The sequence below is a fragment of the Ciconia boyciana genome, chromosome 21 (genome assembly GCF_034638445.1).
Source record: "Ciconia boyciana chromosome 21, ASM3463844v1, whole genome shotgun sequence".
NCBI lineage: Eukaryota > Metazoa > Chordata > Aves > Ciconiiformes > Ciconiidae > Ciconia > Ciconia boyciana.
In genome coordinates this window covers 3,449,618-3,470,867 of record NC_132954.1, presented here as the reverse complement: position 1 = coordinate 3,470,867, position 21,250 = coordinate 3,449,618, and the positions used below count along the sequence as shown (strand labels likewise).

The window sequence follows — 21,250 nt, the reverse complement described above, 5'->3', positions numbered from 1 at the left end:
GAGAGAAAGCAGAAAGGAGGTGGGGCTGTCCCGGCCAGTTATAAACTCCTGCCAGGCAGGCGAAATAGCACGGGGGAGGGCTAAATATAGCCAAGCGCGCCGGGCAGGGCCACGACTGCCGGAGCTGGGGGGAGGCGCGTGGCGGGGTGCACCGGGACGCACGCCCGTCCCCACCGGAGGGGAGCCCGGGGGGCCGAGGGGCTGCCTGCCATGGGGCTGGAGCCCGGTGTTGGCAGGGAGAGGGCCTGGGAGGTGGCTTTGCCACCAGGATGGCTCAGGCAGGGATTCCCAAGAGGCCCGGGCGCGATGCAGCGCGGTGCGAGCTCTGCAGGCGCAGGGGTTGCTCTTCCCAAAGCCGGTGTCCTGCAGCAGCGAGTTCCCTGGGGGAACAAGCTGCGATGACAAATGACACCCCAACACCTCCCGTGGCCTTTTAAGCCCGGCAGGCGCTAAGGCTGCACCGGCATTTGCTCTACCGAGCAGCCGGTGCACGGCCTGCCAGCCCGCGGTGGGTGCCAGGAGCCCCCCAAGCACCGGCAGGATGGGCAGCAGCGGGGGGCACCACGGCGGGGATGCAGCCCCCAGGCTCGAGTGGCTCAAGGGGTTGGGAGGGGTGGGTGACGGCAAGCGTGCCACCCCCACTTGTCCCTGCTCCACCACCCAACAGCCGTAGGGCGAGCACCGCGCTCTGTGCCAGGCTGGATCCATCCCGGCACGCAGGGAAGATGCCCGTGCCCCAGCCCAGCCCCACGTGGCACGGGATGGGTGAATGCAACGCCGGGGAGCACAGGAAAGCCAGGGCTCGATGGCAGCTTGGCTGCCCAAAACCCAACCTGGTGCCCCCCCCCAAAGCAGCGCTCCCCCCCACGACACCCCCAAAGCCCAGGGTCACGTCCCCGATGGGCACTGGCAGGTCATGGAGACCCCCACCAGCATCACCCGGGGTGGGGAGTGCCAGCCTCGGGGCAGGGGCTGCAGCCCCCCGACATGCACCCAGGTGCTTACAAAACCGACGGCTTTATTAGAAACCAGAGACAGAAAACATTAAAAAAAAAAAAAAAGACCATTTTTTGAGATGAAACAATTTGACGCACAAATGAGAAGGGGGAGAGGGTAAATTGGGGGGGTATGGAGGCAGGTGGCTCCCGAGGGACACCGGCACGGGAGGACATTGGTCCCAGAAAAAGCTGCAAAATCCCCTCAAAGAGACCCCCGGGGCTGGGGCGGTGATCCAGCACCCACCCCAGGCAGGGGACATGGGGCAGGGGCTCTGCGGGACCACCTGAACCCTCCCTACATCCGGGAACGGCATTTCGCTAGCAGTTTTGGGGAGGCTTTGAAGCATCCCCAAGCCCCACCAGCCCAGGCAGCTCCCAGAGCCTGGGGGGGGGGCGGGGGGGGCAGGATGGGGTCAGAGACCCTCCAGCCCCCCCAGACGAGGGCACTAAGCCCTTTCTTCTTCCCTGCCCATCCCAAATGCTTCACAGCTGGGGTAGAGGAGAAAGTGGGGGGTACAGGGCTGCTCCCCAGCCCCGCTTCCCCCAGGCCGGGGTGGGGGGAGGTCCACGGCCCCCCAGCGGAGGAGGGTGGGGGGCACCAAGCACAGACCCCCATCCCCGAGGCCTTGCAGACAGGGGAGAAGAAAGCCCCGGGGATGGGCAGAGCGCACGGGTGGGATGGGGGAGCAGTGGGAACAGGGGACACCAGGGGCCAACACAGAAACCTCAGCCCACCACTGCAGTGAGCTTGTCCGTTCTCTGCCCTACCCACAGGGCGGGCGGCAGCCCCTCAGCTCCCTGCAGCCGCCATCCATGGACGGTCTTCCCAATGCGGGGGTCTCCAAGCCCCCTCGGAGGGCAGCGTCCAGCCGGGCTGGATGGTCCCATGCCACAGTCCGGGGCACACGTCCCTCGTGGCCCAGTTCTGCCGAGCCCCTGGGGCTGGGGCTGTGCCTGAGCCCTTGCCGGCCGGTGGGGAGCTGCCTTGGGTCCTGGCTGAAGGGACAGGGACAAAAGGGGCCCCCGCCACCCAGTCAGTCTTGCAAGAGGTGGACGAAGCTGGCTGGGAAGACACCAGTGCGGGAGCCATCACCCTCAATGAAGCCAACCTGGGGGTGCAGAGGGGGGGAGGTCAGGGGGGCATGGGAGTCCCATCTCGGGCAGGGGAAAGCTTTTGGGGCTGATACCCCAATTCCCAGAGGGATTTAGAGAGGTAAAGCTGTGTGACATGTCAGTGGGAGCCTCCCCAGCCCTCCTCCATGCACAGATGGGGCGGGGGGCACCCATCCATGCCCCCCGTGAACACCCAGCCTCCTCCAGAAGGGGACTGGCAGGGGGAAGGGACAAGGCTTGGGACCCCAGCACCTGTCCGTGCCACGCTGACACTCACCCAGCTCTGCTCGTCCTCCTCCCGCGTCACCACGATCACCTCTCCCTTGGAGAAGGTCAGCTCCCGCGCTTTGTCCCCCTTGCAGTCGGCCACCGCCTTCACCCGCTTCTGCCTCCCCTTGGCCTGCAAAGGGGTGGGAGAGGGGGTGACAGACTTCCCCAAGGCCACCCCCAAGGCGGGTGCAGGGATGTGACACCCCTGATCCCTCCATCTGCCACCCCAGGATAAGGGGAGCTGGCATGCTTGGGGATGCAGAGGGTGACCCCCCCCCCATCGCAGCCCCTCTCTGAGACCCCCCTGAGTCGTGGCACCTACCGGAGCAAATCTCCTGGGCATGGGCACGGGGGGCACCTTGCTCAGCGCAGGGTCCTCAGGGCCACTGGGGCTCTGGGGGGACACGGCTGACCCCGCTTTGCCCACCATGCCGCTGATGCGCCGGTACGAGCGGGTGCTCTCTGAGCTGCCGGGGACAGCGGGGACAGCGTCACCCCCTCTCTGCTGGTGCCTTCCCCCCGTCCCCCTTCCCGCGAGGTCTCAGTGGGGTCAGGGCTTCCCCATGGGGACCCAAGGGACCCGGGGTCCCACCCACAGCCCCCTGGCTGCTGATGGAGAAGGGCCCTAGCACCCATCCTCCCTCAAACAAGCCCATCCCACCACAATTTCCAAAAAGAGGGAAAAAAATACACTTGGTAACTTGCAGGGGGTCCTGGTCTTGGTGTCACCCCTAAATAATCTGTGTCACTTTCTCCAGGGACAACCCAGCACCCCTGTGATTGCCCTTGTCCCCTCCTGTGCCCCACAACCAGCATTGGGGACTCCAGGTCAGGGTGGGGACCCCTTTGCTCCATGACCCCCAGGGACAATTTGGGGTTCCCCATGCCTGGGGGGGACCCAGCAGGGGTTGAAGCCAACCTGCCAGCACCATGCAATGATCCCCCCACACCCAGTGCACCCCCAGGCTGGGGTGGGGGGGTTGCGTGTCCCTACCCGAACTTGACGGGGGGGATGTCGGGGGCCGTGCTGCCTGGCGGGGGCTGCCCGGGTGGGGGGCTCAGCTCCGGCCCCCGCCGGCTGCTGCTGCTCTCCGTCTCTGAGCGGGTCTCCCAGTACGCTGCCCGCCGGCTCTCGGTGGGGCTGCGGGTGCCGGGGGCCGGGGGGCTGGCAGTGCCGTCCAGGGCACCCACGCTGCCGGTGGAGGGGAGGCTGCGCGGTGCCGGAGCCTCCACCGGCCCGGGGAAGTGCGGCTCCGATGCCTGCCGGGGCAGCTCGGGGCGCTCTGGGGGGACACACGCGATAAGGACAATAATCCTGATGTCGGGGTGAAGGGACAGCCCCACCGTGGGTCACCCCCCCCCCCCGACTCACCGGTAGGGCTGTGGCCGGGTTTGGGGCGGCAGCCGCCCCGCGTGGGGTTTTTGAGGGGCAGCGGCGGGGGGATCTCCTCGCTGTGGGCCCGGCGGGGTGCAGGGCGCGAGGGCACCAGGATGCTCTCGTAGGTCTTGTTGGTGATGTCCATCCCCATGCAGCTCCAGCGGGTCTGGGGGCAGGCGGGCGGGGGGCTGGCAGCCAGCGGCGACGTGCCCTTGAAGGAGCGCTGGAGGGGGCTCACCTGCGGGCAGACGCCTGGCTCCAGGGCTGCCCTGCCACTGCCAGCCCCCCCCCCCCAGGGGCTGCACCCCCCCAGCCCCCTCGCCGGGGACGTGGGGTGTCCCCCTGCACCGTCTGGCGGGTACCTTCTCCTCCAGCTCGTCCTCGCTGTCGTAGGGGAACTCCTGGGGGGGCTCCCAGTCGTAGTCGACGTGGATCTGCAGGGAGAGCTTCCCTGCCTGCGCCTGCTCCAGCTGCCGGACGGGGCAGGTCAGAGGGGTCTCAGGAAGGGGGGGACAGGTCCCAGGAGCCCCCTGCTTCCATGCCAGCCCGCCCCCAGCCCGAGCATCTCCCCCGTCCCACCTACCAGCTCTTCACACTCGACGTGCTTGAGCCTCCTGGCCACGTCCAAAGCCGTCTCGCCCGCTGCGTTCACTGCCCGAGGGACGAAAGGGGCCGGATCCAGGTTACAGCCTTGCTGCTCCGCTCCCACTGGAGACCCTCCAAGCAAAGGGCCCCCCCAAAGCCCCCCTTCCCAGCCCCGTACCCGTCGCGAAGGTGGCTTTGCCCTTCAGGAGCAGCTTGAGGCAGTTGGGCTGGTTGTAGAGCGCACCGTAGTGCAAAGCCGTGTTCCCGTCCTGCGTCACCCGGTCCAGCGTCCCCCTGTGCAAAGCCACCAGCCAGAAAGTCAAGGCTCAAGAGCAGACGAGCATCCGTCCCCGCGCTCGTGCACGCCCCTCCCGTGGGGGAGCAGGCAGGGGAGCAGGCAGGGGAGCTGGCAGGGGACATCGCGAGCACCCGGGGACGCACCCGTTCTGGATGATGAAGTCCACCAGAGGAAGGGATGATCTGTCGGCATGGCGCACGGCCATGTGCAGCGCCAGCTCGCCCAGGTCCTGCCACGAGATGGAGGGGAGAGGACAGCTAAACCTGAGGATGCTCATCTCCCGTGAGATGGAGGGGAGAGGAGAGCTGGACCCAAGGATGCTTCATCTCCTCCAAAAGGCCGGGAAAACCCTGAGTGTGGGCACCCAGAGGGGGAAAATCCATTTACGCTGCCAAGCAGAGCGAGCGCGGTGGCCACGGAGGTGCAGGGCTCACCTGGCCCTCGGGGCTGGCCAGGGGCTTGGCCAGATCGTGCCCCTCGGCGAAGGCCTGGAGCAGGGCCAGGAGGTCGCGGGCACGAATGGCTTCCCAGAGGCGGTGGGGGTCGTCACGGCCGCTTTTCTGCACGTAGCGTCGCTCCATGTACTTGGCCACGATGTACTCCTTGCGGGCAGCCCTGCGGGAAGGGCGGCGTGGCATCGGCTCGGACGGGCACGGAGACCAGACCTTGCCCATCCCTGCCACAGCCAGAGGCACCCTGGGCTCCTGCCTCCTCCTGAAGCCTCGGGATTGGGGGGAAACCTCCAAAAATGTGCAGCTCCCCACCAAAATCCTGGCGATGTCACCAGGATACCCAAATCTCCCATCCCCGGGTTGTCTCAGAGCCGATAGGCAGCAGCACGAGGACAAGGACAGACCACGCACCGTGCACTCCTCCTCCTCCTCCCAGCCCACCCCGAGCCCCCTGGCCAGTGGCTGACTCACATATCGCTGCCAGCCGAGGGCTTGGGGCAGTCCTGCGCGGGCAGCGTGGCCTCCATGATCTCGTTGAAGCGGGTGTTCCCAACGCTGACGGCCAGCTGTGGCGAGAGAGGGACGCGGGGAGACGAGCCCTCCTGGCCACGCTTGCCCTGCCCCAGGCAGATCCCCATCCCCATCCCCATCCCGGAGGCAGGGGGAAGGAATCCACTGGATCCACCCAGGACCTTCCCAGAGCAGCATCTCCCCCGGGGATGATGCTCTTTCATGGCAGGGGAAGTCTGTTTTAAAAGGGAGCAAATCCTAGGGGGCTGCCAGCATCCCCCCACCTTTAGCAAGCGGCTTTGCGGAGCCCCCCCGCTCGCCCAGACCACCGTGCTGGGGGCTGCAAACTGCCGCTGGGGAAACTGAGGCACGTTTGCAAGCACTGGAGCAAACTGGGCATAGATGGGATGGAGGAGGAGGGATGAGCTCTGCATCCCAGGAGGTTTGGGAGCCGCAGAGGGTGATGCCCGGTGGCTGCAAGATCTCCGGGCTCGGGGAGCAGCTTACCAGCAGCTCGGAGGTGCTGAGGACGTCCAGGGTGAGGGACTGGATGCGGGAGTAATGCACGCCCAGCTCCCGATGGATGCCGGAGCACTCGATGCACGTCAGGATGCCCAGGTTGGTGGAGAGCCATGTGGGGTCTGCGGGCGGAGAAGCACGGGGCTCAGCATCACCATCCAGCCCCGCGGGATGCCGCAACCCCCCCCGGGTACCCAACCCGCACCCGCGGGAGGGGGGACACACACACCAAGCCGCGACCCACCTGGTGCCCCGCAGTCACAACACTGCTTGTTTCCCGGCATGTTCTTCACCTCGCTGATGACCAGCTTGGTGAGCTCCTGCACGCCGCCGTCCGGCCCGCCGCCCGCTGCCGCGCCGCTGCCGTTGGGCTCGCCCTTGAAGGCGTTACTCAGGGCTTCGTCCTTGCTGTTCTGCAGCACCGAGACCCACCTGGGCAGGGGGGAGACCCAGTCAGGAGGAGGAGGAGGAGGAGGAGCAGGGTCCAGCACCGCAAGGAGCGCGGACGGGCTGCGGCACTTACACAACACACTCCTGCTCATCCTCCGCTTGGAAGTGATACGTCCTGTTGTCTGCAGGGATGGGGAGAGGGGGGAGAAGGTGAGTGAGGGGATTCAGGGATGCCCAAGACCGCAGGAAGGGGCTGAAACTACACCAAAGGGGCTGCTTTGAAATAAAATTTAAAAAAATCACTGCACGCCACTCATCCATCACCCAAGCCCTGTCGAGACCTCTTTTTGTCTTGAGCTTGCTAGATCTCCTTGGGGAGGTCGGTCCTTCCTCCGTAAAGGCAGCCAGGGAGACGCCCAGAGCCAGATTAAAAGGGCAAAGGGTGCCTAGGTGCCGTGGCAGGGCTGGCGGAGGGCCAGCCGGCTGCTGGGAAAACCTGCTCGGGATGGTCTCCTCCAAAAAGGGAGTTCCCGTTCGCAGCTCAGACGCCTCCGGCTCCAACACACCCACCCCAGCCTCGGCATCCCGCTCCGGGCACTCACGTGTCACCAGGTCAAAGCATTTCTTCTCCTCGGCGTGGGGCCGCACTTGGCAGGTGAGGAGGTTCAGCTTGACGGGGGGACGGTTGATCTGCGGGGTGTGAGGACAAGAGGGAGGTTAAAGGACAGGGAAGGGGTGGGATGGGCATCGCCAAGCGCGTTCTTCCGACGGGACAACCACCCTCCCCAGACAGTCCCTCTGGGGATAACCAGGTGAGCCGGACCCTCTCTGACCCTTCGTAGGACAACAAGGCTCGGAGACGTCCCCGAGCCGCGTCCTGTGTCCCCGCTGCAGTTCTCAGCCTCCACCGCCAGGGGGCAGCACCCCACTCCCAAACCACCCCGGCCCCTTTGGCCTTGTCTGGAACATCAACGCCCAACTCGCTGGCCCAGCCAAACCCACCGTCCCCTCCCATTGACACCTCTCAAACATGGGGGACTCCATTTAGTACGTCCAGTCCCAGCTTGTACTAAATTTTAAGCCAGGCAAATTTGTGACCAGTTTGGGCAAAACGAAACCTGAAATCCAACGGACACCAACACTCAAAGGGTGACCTCAAGGGTAAGGGCTGCAGCCCCCCGCTGCTCCTCACCGTGCTGTGGGAGATGGTCAGACAGCCGTACTTCACGCCGCACTTCCTCTTCTGCCACACTTTGCGGATCCTGAGGAGGAGGAAGAGGAGGAATGAGGACATGTTGCACAGCCCTGATCACCCACATCCATCCGCCTCCCAGACCACCCACGGCAGCCCCTGGCAGAGGCCTGATGGGTTTCTGGATGTGGGGTTGTGCTTCCTGTAACTCACAGAGCACAAAACATCCCACTGAGTGGGCTGGCCACGGGCCGTGCTGGCCAACAGCATCACAGGTCTGGTAGCCCCAGCTCAGCAAAGCACATAATCACCCACTCAAAACCTGGTGCCCATCACCCAGAGGTCCACTGAGAAGGTGAAGACCTCCTCTCTGGGGCTCTGAGGATTTTATTTTTCACCCTAGATGATCCCACCAGGATCCTTTCTCCCTCCACGCCCAAGAAACAAGGAATTTCTTCCTCTCCCGTCGGCCGCACAGCTCACAGCTCTGCACAGTGAACTTGGCGCTGGGCGGCTGTTCCTGGAGACCCACATCCAAGGACACTACACCCACACAGCACCAGCCGCTGTGCCCAGCCAGCCACCCAGGAGAGCATCACAGGAGAAGCACCCTGGGCATCAGAGCCTACTGGGGGCCTTCACATAAGAAATGGGCCGATGACACCAAACCATCGCAGGGGAAGGTCCCCTGCACCACCTCCAACCTCCTCCTTCCCCAGCTGTAGTTGGAGACCCACCAACCCCTGACCACCAGCTCTCAGGTCTCCTCCAGCCTGGGGAAAAATCCCATTCTCCAAGCATTGATGGATGCTTAAGACCAGATGGGACCAACTGCACCCGAAGACCCATCTAACAATGACCAAAAACCTCACCCAAACACTTCCACCTCAGGATGTCCCAGCTCTGGGGCCTCCCATGAGGTGCTCATGGGTGCTCTGGTGCTCTCCCAGCCCACAGCAACACTGGGATGGAGCCGGGAGCTCTCTGGGCAAATAACACTCATCCTCACCCATCGCTCTTCTTGTACAGAAACCCCGACTTCTCCGTCCCATACTGCTTGTTCCCTTGGTGCTGGTGGATGCTGTAACCGCTGCCAGAGTTCTTCCTGCTCAGGTTTTCCTGAGCTCACCGGGGGAAAAAAAAAGCATTTAAAAAGCAAAGTGAGAGGTGCAGAGGTGGCTGCTGCCCCCAGGTGACCTCGTCCTTATGTGGGTGCAGTGCCCATTGGGATGCCAGAGACCCCCACCCCCTCCCAGCTTCTGAGCATCTCCCAGGTCTCCTGCTCTGCTCCCATCGATGTCCCCTTTGGTCCCCAGCTCCCCGTCCCCAAGCTAACCCCAGGGCACTCATCCCTCCTTAGCACGAGCACCCTCCTGACCCTCCTTCCCAGCTCTCCCTGCCCATCCCGGGGTCTCACCTCCTTGCTCTCCAGCTGCAGGATGCTGCGGAGGGAATCACGGGTCTGCATGAGCTGCTTCACCTCCTCCTCTTGCGCTTGGTGGAGCTGGAAAGGGAGGCAGCTGCCCTCACTGCTGCGCTGAATGCGGGTGTTCTCAGGGGCTGGCACAGGGCAGGTGGCATCTCAGGGGACACGTCCAAGCAACGTTGGATGGCAGGCTGGGGGACTTACCGCATGGAGGGACACAGCGAGCTTCTCAATGAAGGGGTAGAGGTTCTGGGCAGCCTTCCAGCCGTCTTGGAAGAAACTGGGCATTTATTTAATGTGATTAAGATGCAGATGGGGAGGATGGAGGAAAAAAAAGAGGTTTTTTTAGAGAAAACATGGCAGGAGACCATAGCAACCCCCCTGGGAAGCTGCTCTTGCTTTATGGTTCCCCTGCTACTGGCACCTGGAGAGACGCCACCAAAGGCCAAGCCCAGCCCATGGGGTCTGGATACCCCAAATATTTGGGGTGTTTGGGATGCAGGATTGGCCTCTTGTTCGATGCAAGCTCATCTCTTTGGGGACCAGCCCTGCTGGAAGCCAGATCCTGGGGGTCTCTGCGTCACAGCCCCAGTCAAGGTCACGTTCTTGGCCAATGCGACTGCCCCCTCCCTGCTTCAGTTTCCCCACTCGAGAGCTGGAGGAGATGACACGACACCCACACGCTGCTACTCCAGCCTCATGGAGTGACGGGAAAGGTGAGGGATTGTTAATCCTTGCTCCAAACACCCTCGTTATGAGCCCCACGGCTAGTGGCGGAGCTGCTCGGCTGAACTCATCCCTGGAAATCTATCCAGAAACCAAATCATCGGATACATCCCGAGCCAACCCCTTTCCCCCAGCCCCCACAGACACGTTTACAGCTCCTCAAGCCAACAAAGCACGTTTCAACTCCCCGGATGCAACCGGAGAGCGATGGGCTCTGCCCAACTCCTTCACCAACAGCCTTATGGAGCTGGGATGGGAGAACGTGCTCCCAGACCCATCTCCCAGGGGTGATGACTGACCCCAGGGATGAGCCTCCCCGACCCAGGCAGGACCTACTTGTGCTGAGCGTGGAAAAACTTGATGAGGCTCTGCAGGAAATCTGGTCCCTGCTTCATCTGAGACTCGCTGGCTTTCAGCAGGTACTGGAGGAGGAGAAGACACCCGGTTAGGTGATGGAGACGAGGACCGGCTGAAAATACCCCAGAGGAAAGAGCAAGAGCCTGCCCAGCCCTCGCTTCCCTTCCCCGTGCGGGGATGGTTAAAATGCTGGCTGGGTTTCAAGAAGCCGAGTCACGATGTTGGATTTGAAAGCAGCTCGCTGGGGACCACCCTCAGAAAACCTGGCTCTGGAAATCCTCCAAGCCCTGAAAAGTTCAAGGACCGAGGCAGGCCCCCGGGGTTTCCAGCCAAGCATGCTTCTCCCGCTGCTCATTACTTCTGGAGTTAATAAATAACCAAAACGCAAGGCAGCTCGCGAAGAGAAAAAAAAAAAAATAGCCCAAATGTTTTTTAAGACATGACCCCTTTGCTCCCAAAAAATCAGATTTCAAGCAGCGAGCGCCTGCGGCACACCGGCCCTGGAGGTCTGCAGTCCTCGTGGAGGTGTCCCGCAGGACGGGGGATTTCAGCTTGATACATCAAACCCATCCATCAGCTGCAGGCAGAAAAGAGCCGGAGCCTTGCTCACCCCGAGCAGAATAAGGGGGGGGAAGAGATTTCCCCTGCGAGCTCCTCTCCAGGCCGGCGCAGCTGCTGGAGGATGGTTTCAAGTGGGAGGCGAGGGGAGGGGAAGGCAGCCCTGAGCTCTGGGGGCTTTCCACGGTGGGGAAGCACCACAGTGGGATAGAGCCCCTGGGATGGAGCCCCCCGGTGCCCCGGGCACTCTGGGCACCCCTGCCCAGCGCGGGGCCACCTGGACTGGGGAGGGTGTTAAATTGCTCCGTGCGAGCTGGAGATGCAAAGACAACGTGGCATCCAACCCGCAGCTCTGGGGTGCCCGGCATCGACTGCGCTCCCTGAACAAAGTCCCAGCTGGAAAAGAGCACGTGTGCCCGGCTCCCGCAGGACCTCCCTGCCCTGCCACCCATGCCCCGGGGTGACGGTGGCAGGGGAGAGTCCCAGCCAGCGCCGGCTGAGACCCACCAGCAAAGGGATGCTCCCAGCACCGCCTGGGTCCGGGTACAGCTACATCCATCCACCCCGCGGCCCCTGGCGATGCGAGACGGCCCACGATGGGGAGATGCAACCGCCCCGCACATCACCCCTGGGGTGAAATTGGATCGTGCCCCCACCCCAGGAAGCAGCAAATACCATTCACCTGTAAACCTACACGCAACGCGCATCCCAGCCCTGGCCAGCCCCCTGGAAGAGCTGCCCCTTCCATCTCCAGGCAGGCTCCCTGGGAAAGCCGCCGCTCTCGTGCACGCTGGCACACACACGCACGGGCGCCCGCTCGCACGCAGCCGCTCTTCGCAGGGTTGCCGGCAGCGGCCCCTCCCCGGCCGGGCTGCAGCTCCCCCGTTTCCATGTGCCGTTATTTATTTCACAGTGGTGCTATTCAAGGCAGTGACTCATCTGGCCGGGTCCCAGCTCCCCGGCCCCGTGCCCAGCCCCGGCCCTGCTGCGGTGGGTGCAGCCTCCTTCCCGCAGCCCCTGTCCTTTGCCGGGGAAGGCATGGGGCTGCATGGGGCTCCAGTGCTGCTGCCTGGCTCTCGGGGATGCGGGAGACCCCTGGGACGACCCACTGGGGACTTGTCCCCCGCTCTGTGTCACTCTCCAGAGGTTTATGGGGCTGCTGGGATGTCTGGAGCTAGGACACCTGGGTCCCCTCCTCGCTGGGGGGTCTGGCATCGGGTCTCCCTCCTTCACCTATTCCCATCTCACCTCCTGAGCACGGACCCCCAGGACCGTCGGGGATCTGGGGCCACTTGTGAGCCCCCCCGACCAAAACCAAGAGCAGTTCTGAGAACAGGGCAAACCGCAAAGCCAACCTCAGGGATGTTATCCAAAAAGCTCACTTTTTGCCCCAAATGCCAGCCTCTGGCTTTACAGAAGAGGGGTAGGAGCGGGGCTGGGAGGATGTGGGTGCAAGCCCCGGGCGCCTCGCTGCAGGGCAACCCACAGGTGCCATTTGAAGCCGCATCCCGCAGGGACCCCACGTTGGGGATGGGGGGGTGCCTGAGCCAGGACCACGCAGGGACCCTATGGGACGGGGACAGCCGAGGGTCCTGCACTGCACCAACGCAGGGCTGCTTTGGTGGTGGGGACGGGGACAGGCTCTGACATCCACACGCAACTCTGAGCAGAGCGGTCCTCCGGTGTCCCCCCCGGGGCTGAAGGGTCCCCGTCCCCGCACCGGCACAGCCCCTACCTCACACATGTGGAGCTGGAAGAGCCGCCGCTCCTTCTGCATGTCCTCGGCCACCTCCGCCGCAGACGGCTCGGCCTGGATGACCCCCGCCAAGCGGGCTCGCTCCTTCTCCTTCTCCATTTTCCCCCTGTGGGATGGGACGGTGGGTTGGGGACAGCCCTGCTTCGAGGGGTGTCCCATGGGGCGGGCTATGGTGGGGATGGGATCAGGAGCAACATCTCCAGCCCCTCTAACTGGGAAAGACTGGACCGGAGCCCACCGAGAGCAAACCGGCACCGATCAGTGCCTGGCTGCAGCCCTGGGACAAAAACACCTTTGTGCGGAGCGGGATTAGGCGGATTTTGCCAGAGGCAGCGGGTTCCTTACACTTTGGTCTCGTAATCCTTCCAGGCCTTTTCGATCTGCTTCTTGGCGTCCTGCGGCAAAAGGAGAGAGGGGAGGGCAGCTGTCAGGGAAGGCGAAAGACCCGGTGGCACCAAAGCAGCATCCCGCGGATGCTGTGCCCTGCTCTGCTCCCTGGGGACAAGGGACATCCCCACTGGGTCTTCACCCCTTGCTCCAGTCCCTTCCAGCCCTCACTGCTGCCTTCCAGCCTCGGACATTTGCTCCTTCCTTCTCCCGGCCATGCGCACAAGCTGAGCCCCTAACGGGGGTCTTGCTGCAGTATGTCCCCAAATGGGTGACCTGCAGCCTCACAGCCGCGGGGACAGTGCTGGAGGGGACTCACCAGGCGGCCGTCCTTCAGCTGCCCCTTCAGCAGGCTGTCCAGGGGGAAGGAGATGATGTTATTCAGGTTTTGCACCTGCAAAGGGTAGAGATGGGGTTACCCCATGGGGGTCCCCACCTCAGGGCAGGTCGAGGAGCCAGAGCCCCAGTTCCTTCCCAGCGCTGGGGTTTTCCCCCCTCCCCAGCTCCATCGCTGCCCTGTGAAGGGTTAAAGAGGCTGGAAGCGGGCTGGATCCAGGCACAGGGCAGGCTGGGGCTTGTCAGAGCTGGCTGCAAGATGTCTGACGCGGGGCCCTTCCCACAAACCACATCACCGTCACGGCTGCCAAAACCAAAGCTGTTCCCCCCATCGCCACCCCGTCCCTGTCCCCGTCCCCCCACGGCACCCGCTGATCCCACCCGCCCCTCCATGGCCCCGTGATGCAAAGAGTCCGCCCCAATGTCAAAGGGGCTTCCCAAAACGTCCCCCTTTCCTGGGGTCTGGGGACAGCAACACGGCCACCGCCGTCCCCACCAGCACCGTGCAGGGGTCCGTGGTGGGGACGGGGGAGCCCGCTCCGGTCCTGGCACGCCTCCGTGCGCCCCGTGGGGCAGCACCCCATTTCAGCACTGTTAGAGCAGCTCCAGCACCCACGCGGGACCTCCCCACTGCACCCAGATTTCTTTTAAAGGCTCCCAAGGGTTTTGGTGCCCGGAGAAACCCAGCTCTAGGGCACGGGACCAGCCCCGAAGGAGGGGGGACAGGGCACCCCCCTTCTGACAGCTCCGGGGGGACTCCAGGAGGGGAAGCCTGGCTTTTCAGACGCAGCTGAGGGTCCCAGCACATAACCCTGCTCCGGGGAGAGCAGGGGGAACACGACAGTGGCAGTGGCTGTTCCTACGCTGGCAGCACATGGGGCGAGAGGCGGGGGACCAGCGCTGCCCTACCCGGGAACCGGTACAACTCCTCTGCCAGGATGGTTCCCGTAGAGCCCCCCGGAGCACGGGGGTCCGGCCGGGCTGGGACAGCGGGGAAGGGGAGGAGTGGGGAGGCCCGGACTGGGGTAACTGGGAGAGGAAGACGCCGAAATCTGAGATTCTTGCTGGGGGAAGGGCAGCAGAAATAAGTCTCCTCCTTAAGCAGAGCCGGGGCCAAAAACACCCTTTGGGGGGGTCGAAAGGGATCGGAGAGGGGACCAGCGGCAGGGGACCGCCAGGGCTTTGCTGGGCGTGCAGGGACCCAGCTCCCCCCGGGAACTGAGTTCTCCACCGGAGCCATTCCCGTGGTGGGGAAGGTGCTGCCGGCTCAGCTCGCAGCCGCCTCTGCCTGCCCGCCCGCTTCCCGCGCGGTGCGGCTCCCCAAGGCCCCGCTGCGCGGCTCGGCGTGGCTTTGATTTACTTCTTGGCAAGCGAGATCAGAGATGCAATTGATGTGAAAAAAAAAAAAAATTAAAAAAATAGAAAGAAAGGGAAAAAAGAAAATAGCAGCCCCAACCGCCCATTGAATCCCAGCGTCGGCGTCCCCGGCGGAGCTGGGTATGAGCTGTAAATCCAGCAACGGGGGTATCGGATGGTCTGGGAGCACCAGGAGCGTGTCCCCGAGCCTGGGATGGGCGCTGGGGATTGCCGGCTGCGGTGGAGGGCAGCTAAATTGCGAGGACGGGTGGCTGCACCGAGTGGTTTTTCCAAATCCAGATGGATCCTGGAGATTTTCCCTGGCTTGGCAATAGATGCAGAGAACAGCCTGAGGTTGCACCGGAGACGCCGTGAACCCAATGATCCCCCCCGGGTGGTAAAAGCTTCCCCCCAGTCAGGGCAGCGTGCCGGGGGAACGCGGGGTGGCTCACCAGGTTCTTGAAGAGCGCGGTGACCTCACGGGTGAAGACGGCCAGGTTGAGGAAGCCGGTGGAGAGCTCGTGGTTGTTCTGGGAGAGGTGGTTGTTGCCGAAGTTCTCCAGGGCTTCACTGTACTGCTCCTCGTTCTCCACGTGGGCTGCGTGGGGAGACACCGGTGAGGGACGTGGGGTGGCCCTGCAGCACCCCGTCCCTGGGAGATGGCCACATCATGAGGTCCCACCAGCACCCATCACCCATCTCCCCATCCCTCCGTAGCAGAGCTGGGCTGATCCTGCTGCAGGACAGCAGCGGTGTGCCCTAAACAACCTCCCTACGGTTCTTGATTTCCCTTTTTAAGCCAGTTTTGGGCACCTTATCATGTTGCCAGGCTGGCTGGTTGGCCAGCACCCACGGCCACCCAACTGTCCGGCTGCATCACCCCATGGACAGATGTGACGAGCGTTGGTGGAGGATGGCACCGTCACAGACCCCACCGGCCTGGTGGCCCAGGGATGCCCATCAGCTCTCGAAGCACAACTCACTGAGCCCGGAGACGTGAATGGCTTTCACATATTTCCTGATCCTCTGGAGTACGGCTTGGTCCCCATCCAGGCTCTGCGAAAGCAAAGAAAGAAAACAAACCGAGCTCGTTAACCCTGCCAAGCACGGCCGCCGCTCCCCCCGGCCCAGCTGGCCCTTGGAAAGGCGGCTGCTCTGCCATGCAGATGTGCGGGGCAGCGGCCAAGCTCCCGGGGCTGGGAGAGGAGCCGGAGGCATCCCAGGGACGCCGGAGCCACAGCATCCAGCCGGTCCCCTGCCAGGCCTGCGGTCCCCGTGGCTTTTGCTACCAGGCAGGGCTTTGGCTGCCCCCGGAGAGGCGGGTTCGAGCAAGAGGGTAGCAGGGGGTGAGAGGCTCGGCCAGCACACCCAGAGCCTCTTTGGATCCGAGCAGCTTCCAGCAACCATGGAAAATGCCTCCCTGGCTCTCGCGGGGGCTGTTTCAACCAAGGAGGGGATGAAGCATCACGTAGCACGAGTACACCAGCCCATCCCCACCACCCCAGCATGCGTCCCCACAGCTCGGGGCCAGGCGCGGTGGCAGAGACCTGCGAGGGTGCCCAGCTCCCCGCAGGGGTCCACGGCAGAGCCAAAAACGGGACCCACCTCCCACCAATGCCTGACAGGGACCTCAATCACATAAATCCCGCAACCGGGGACGCAGCTTTCCGCACGCCCCCCCCCCCAGCTCGTGCAGGGTCCTGGCCATGGCCCCCAGCACCACCGACCTCCCCGCAGCCCCCGCCGGCCACATCCTGCGCTTGCTCAGAGCGGTCCCCATCCCCAGCCTGGTCCCCCCGTTCTCGCTTCATCCCTCCCTACCCGGGCAGCCCCCATTTGCCCCCTCCAAGCATCAGGGCAAACTCAACCCCAACACCAACCCAATGCAGCGCGGCCCACAGAGCATCGTAGCCGAACACATGCCAGCCCCAGCCATCAGGAAAGGGTTAAGGGCGGCTTGGCTGCAGGTACCAGAGGCATGATAACAGGCTGGAAATATTTAGAGGGCGTGAACAGCAAGAAGGGTGAGGGATGAAACCGCGGAGGAATTACAATAAAGAGGCTCTCTCTCTCTCGCTCGGCTCTCGCCGAAGGTTTTCGGGCTGATGTCAAGGCCGATTTCCTGACAGCGGGGTCAGCCTGCCTTCGGCGCCGCTCTCCTCGTTGGACGAGATGCTGCGGACAAACTTTGGCCAAGATGAGCCGGCTGGGAGGGGACCGGGGCCGAGGCAGGAACCAAACCCCCCGCCCAGAGGGGTCTTGCAATGCATCTACAATGTGGAGGGTGTTGGGGTGCCCCAAAGCCCCCCATGCACCCTCCCTGCACCAAATCTGGGTGCCCCAGGCTCTCTGGAGCCACAGGCTGGGGCAGAGGCATCCCCTGCCCCAGGGCGGGGATGCCAGGGCTGGACACTTGGATTCCCCAGGCTCACAAACCTGGCGTAGCCTCGGGAAGGGGAAACTGAGGCAGCATGAGACGCATCACCGCGCAAGTGGGGGAAGAAGCTGCTCCGAGTGCCCAGGACGGGGCAGCCCACCCCGGTCCCAGCTCACAGCTGCAGGAGGGTGAACACAGGGACCGCGGACAACCTGGGGACAGTCACGGGGGCTTTTGGGAAGGTGTCCACAAGCCAGTCGGTGGAGATGGGGCAAGCAGAGCCAAGCACCGGGGTGATAAATGCAGAGGAAACCACTCCACAGTGCTGCCCCGGCTGTGGGCATTGCTGGCATCCCCGATGTACCGGGCCAGCTGCCGGGGACACGGGCCTTGGCTGCACGGGGACAGCCCTCTGGAGCGGGGGGGCAGCGATGTCTGGAGCCCCCCGCAGCACCCATCACCCCTGATGAGGGGTCCCGGTCGGGGGAAGCTGAGGACATGGGCGCAGCGGGGACGGGAGCACGAGGGATTCCCCGTGGGGATGGAGGAAGAGACAGATCCGCACCTGCACTGCGGCCACCCGGGCTCGCAGCCTGGGGGCCCCGAGCAGCCACCGCCACCCCCCGCCCAGCGCCGGCAGGATGCTCAATGGGGGCCATTCTTCTGCCTCCCCCCCACCGCCGGCTCGTGCCGCCCGGCGAAGGAGCCGCCGTGGGTACCAGGGGCTGCGGTGGCAGCGCTGCCGGGCCGGGAGCAGGATGTGGCGCTGCCCTGGGTGCAAAGGGCAGCACGTGGCAGGGACACGATATTATTTACACGGTGACGGGGTGGGCTGGGAGCCCGGCTGCCAACTCTGCCATGGAACGCACCAGCCCGGAGGTGCCCGGTCCCGTGTGACATGCACACAGCACCCAGCCCCAACCACCAAGGGCTGGATCCGACCTTCCAGCCCACTCCAGAGACCTCGGGTTCTGCCTCTGCAGCAGCCCCAAGGACGCTGAAGTCACATGAGCCCCCTGGGAGGGGAGAGCCCTCTTTAATCCCAGGAGGGAAACTGAGGCACGGAACAGCTCCAGCCAACACCAGTATGTTTCCTCGATGGCGAGCACCAGCCTCTGGCCCTTGCCCCGCTCACCCGTGTCGCTCCTGTCCCCCCGATTTGGGATCAGCTCCCAGATGGGTGCATGCGGCCATGCCTCAAAGGCAGCAGTGCCCCGTCTTGGGGACCCGGTGGGACATGGTCACCCCTTCCCACCCAGCAGCAAGGCCGGGAACCCTCGCTCCCTCCTGCTCGCCAAGCCACCGGCCGGGATCTGGGGTGGTAACGGGGAAGCCCAACACTCGGTTTGGTCGCAGAGAGTCTCTCCTGCTCCCCAGCCCCCCCCAAAGCTGCTGCTGTTTATTTCCCTCGCCTGACGCTATCACCCCATCAGGGCTCAGAGGGCGGCGTGGGGCTGGGGCTTGTTTGGTTGGATTTCCCTCTTCCCCTCGCGCTGGAGCACGGGGATGCTGAAGGCCTGGCAGCGGTTCAGCCCCCACGGGGGTTCTCCGCAGCCTCCGGTGGGATGAGGGGGCTCAGCCCCGTGCCCCCCATGGCACGCACGACGGCAGTCACAACTCCCAGCTCTCAGCCATGCTCGCTGGAGCTTTACTAAGCAAACCCCGCAGAGACCCCCGCCATTCCTGAGGGACGCGTCTCCCCCCATCCCCGTCCCCCTTCACCGCAGCCTCTCTGAGCAGCCAAACTAAATTCCTGCTGCTTCCTCCTGGCTGGAGCTGCCTCCCGCTTCCCGGCTGAGAGGAAGATCCACGGCCGCGGCCAGCATGTGCTGGTGGGGACCAAGATGCTCCACAGTGCGTCCCCAGATTTCCAGCCCGGGGACGCCCGTCCCGCTTGCCCGGGGATCCCGGCAGCCCCAGCACCTGGGGCCCCACGCTCCCCGCCAGCCCTGGCTCTCCTTCAAAGCCATTCCTTCGCTAAGAGGAGTTGGCAAAAGCCACGGGACCAGCTGGAAACCGCCTTTATTCCAGGCGGGAGAAGGGGGACGAAGGCACCCCGCCACCTCCGCCCTCCCCGCAAATGCTGCCGGGGATTTCAGGGGGAGGCTAAAAACACTGCCCTGGCTTTAATCGTGGGGGGACCCCCCCAGGGACACCGCAGCGCATCAGGGCTGGCTCCAGCGTAGGAGCTCGATAGTGGCCGGAGCCGTGGGGCTGATGCTCTGCCCGGCCCCGGGGGGACGCCCTGGCCCCGGGTGGCACCTAGAGACAAAACCTTTAAAGGAGAGTTTTGCCCATTTCTGCAAGCCTTGACCCCAAAAAAGCGCACGCCGGGGCTGCTGGGAGGATGCAAAGGGCCACCCTGACCCCAGGGTCCCAAAGCGCCCGCTTAGGGTGACTGGCAGGGCAAGCCAGGCCGTGCGGGCCTCCTCCCGGGGGGCTCGGGGCGAAGGGGGGACCCCAAGAAATAGCAGCCCAAGGAAGGGAGGTGCCCCCCAGGGCGGGCACTGGGTGCTGAACCGGCACCTATGGGTGCCAGGAGCTGCCCCGGCACGGGGTGCGAGGGGGTGTTCCCCGGCGGGGAGCGCAGCCCGACCCCCCCCAGCCCCGCTCACCTCCTCCAGAGCCCCCACCGCCCCCCGGCACTTCTGCATCTTGGAGGCGAAGGCGGCGGCGGCCGGGGAGCTGAGGTCCTCGCCGGTCACGGCCAGGAACTCGGCCACGCTGAGCTGCTCGGGCATGGTGCGGGCGGCGCCGGGAGCGCACCGGGAGCGCACCGGGAGCGCACCGGGAGCTCCCCTGCGGAGCGCCCCGGGGGTGCCGGAGAGGCCCGGCTCAGCACCCCATGCCCAGCACCGGGACCGCCGCGCCGGGGAGTTTCTCCCTCCGCCCGCCCGCTCGCTCGCTCCCTCCCCGCCGCCGTCACGTGGGCGGCCCCGCCCGCCCGCCCGTTAAAGGCGAAACGCTCCGGTGCCCCCTCCCCGAAACCTCCACTCCCCCCGCCCCCCTCCCCCGTGACCCCCACCCCGGACACTGGGAGCTTGGGGGGGGGGGTGGGTCGCGGGGTGCGGCGGCGAGAGGAAGGGAAAACCCCGGGGTCTCGCTGGATCCGCACCCCCGGCATCGCCCCGGCACCCCAGCACCCACCTCGCCCAGGGACGGGCTGGCGAGCACCCAGAGATGGGTGACAACGCACCGGGAGAAAGAGCAGCACCCTTCCACCCCGGCACGATGGGAGATGGAGGGGAGCAGGGGAGGCCGGGAGCGAGGTCTCACCCCAAGCCCAGCTTGGGCACAGAAGTAGCGCAGGGGTGGCTTGGGATTAAACCCAGTGCCCCCAGAGCACTGGTTTAACTGGAGGCCGCCCCCACCCTGCCCTTCCTCGGACCCAGAGGGGGCAATCCCTCTTAGGGCAGGGAGCGATTCCGGAGCCCTCGGCCCTTCCCAGGGGGTTCATCGTCCCAGCGGAGGGGACCTCTGCAGCCACCCGTCCCCTCGCCTCGTCCCGGCCCTCGCAGGTCCCAGGAGCTGGATTTTGGTGCCCCGTTCCCTGGTTATTTGCTCTTCCCGGAGGATGGGGGAGCCCGGACACCCCGCGGGCAGGCACCGAGGCCGGGCACACGCTGAGCACGTCCCGCCATGAGGATGGGGCTGGTGGCAAGAAGGGGACAAAAAGCCTCAGCCGTGCTCTGCGGGGCTGGTTTGCCATGAGAGAGGACGACATGGGTGCAAGGTTGCTTTGCAGATGCCCCCACACCCCTTGCTCCTGCCCCCCGCACCAAGCACCCCTCACCCAGGGTAGATCGGGGGGTGACAGACCCCCCGTCCCCTTTACTGAGCCTGGAGCGGGGCTCAGTAAAACTCAGGTTTGTGCCCAACCAGACAGAGCTGGTCCAAGCCCTGCTCTAATCCCGTGTTACTGGGGCGCTGGGGGGGACAGGGACACGGGAAGAGCCGTTGCAGGCCATAGGGTGAACAGTTGCACTTTCAAGATTCAATCCTTCAGGCACCGGCAAGCAGAGGTGCCACGGTTTGGTCTTGGGGTGCAGTCTGCCCACCCCAATTTGGGGGGGGCAGCACCCACTGAGGTCCCGGGACATCTCCCTCGGCAGGGCTCTGGCAGACACAGGGTTAAGAGGCTGCAGGCCAGGCAGGACGGGAACAGGAGGAATTTGGGGGGTCCCGATGGGTAAGAGCCCCCCCAGCAGACAGGCACCTCCGAGGCCTCCTTTGGGGACACGGGGGAGGGGGACACTGGTCTCAGCA

General features: G+C 64.7%; 1 protein-coding gene across 4 annotated transcripts; it reads right to left on the bottom strand.

Annotated features, from left to right (window-relative positions):
- Positions 1–1,013: 1,013 nt before the first annotated feature.
- On the bottom strand, positions 1,014–19,886 carry ASAP3 (ArfGAP with SH3 domain, ankyrin repeat and PH domain 3). Of its 4 annotated transcripts, XM_072884915.1 has the most exons (26): positions 19,600–19,886; positions 15,591–15,663; positions 15,060–15,205; positions 13,235–13,309; positions 12,874–12,923; positions 12,508–12,634; positions 10,194–10,279; positions 9,336–9,411; positions 9,123–9,209; positions 8,715–8,824; positions 7,706–7,775; positions 7,116–7,203; positions 6,647–6,695; positions 6,368–6,555; positions 6,112–6,245; positions 5,566–5,660; positions 5,077–5,257; positions 4,786–4,871; positions 4,523–4,638; positions 4,343–4,410; positions 4,122–4,229; positions 3,754–3,997; positions 3,376–3,664; positions 2,704–2,848; positions 2,389–2,511; positions 1,014–2,107 (listed from the first exon to the last, which is right to left on the bottom strand). In XM_072884915.1, the coding sequence occupies exons 1-26, from the start codon at positions 19,723–19,725 to the stop codon at positions 2,033–2,035; spliced, it is 3,015 nt and encodes a 1,004-aa protein (XP_072741016.1). In that variant the 5' UTR covers positions 19,726–19,886; the 3' UTR covers positions 1,014–2,032. The 4 variants fall into 4 exon arrangements, 3 of the variants coding, with proteins under 3 accessions (XP_072741016.1, XP_072741017.1, XP_072741018.1); XR_012045958.1 differs by lacking the exon at positions 2,704–2,848; XM_072884916.1 differs by lacking the exon at positions 13,235–13,309.
- Between the last annotated feature and the right edge of the window lie 1,364 nt (positions 19,887–21,250).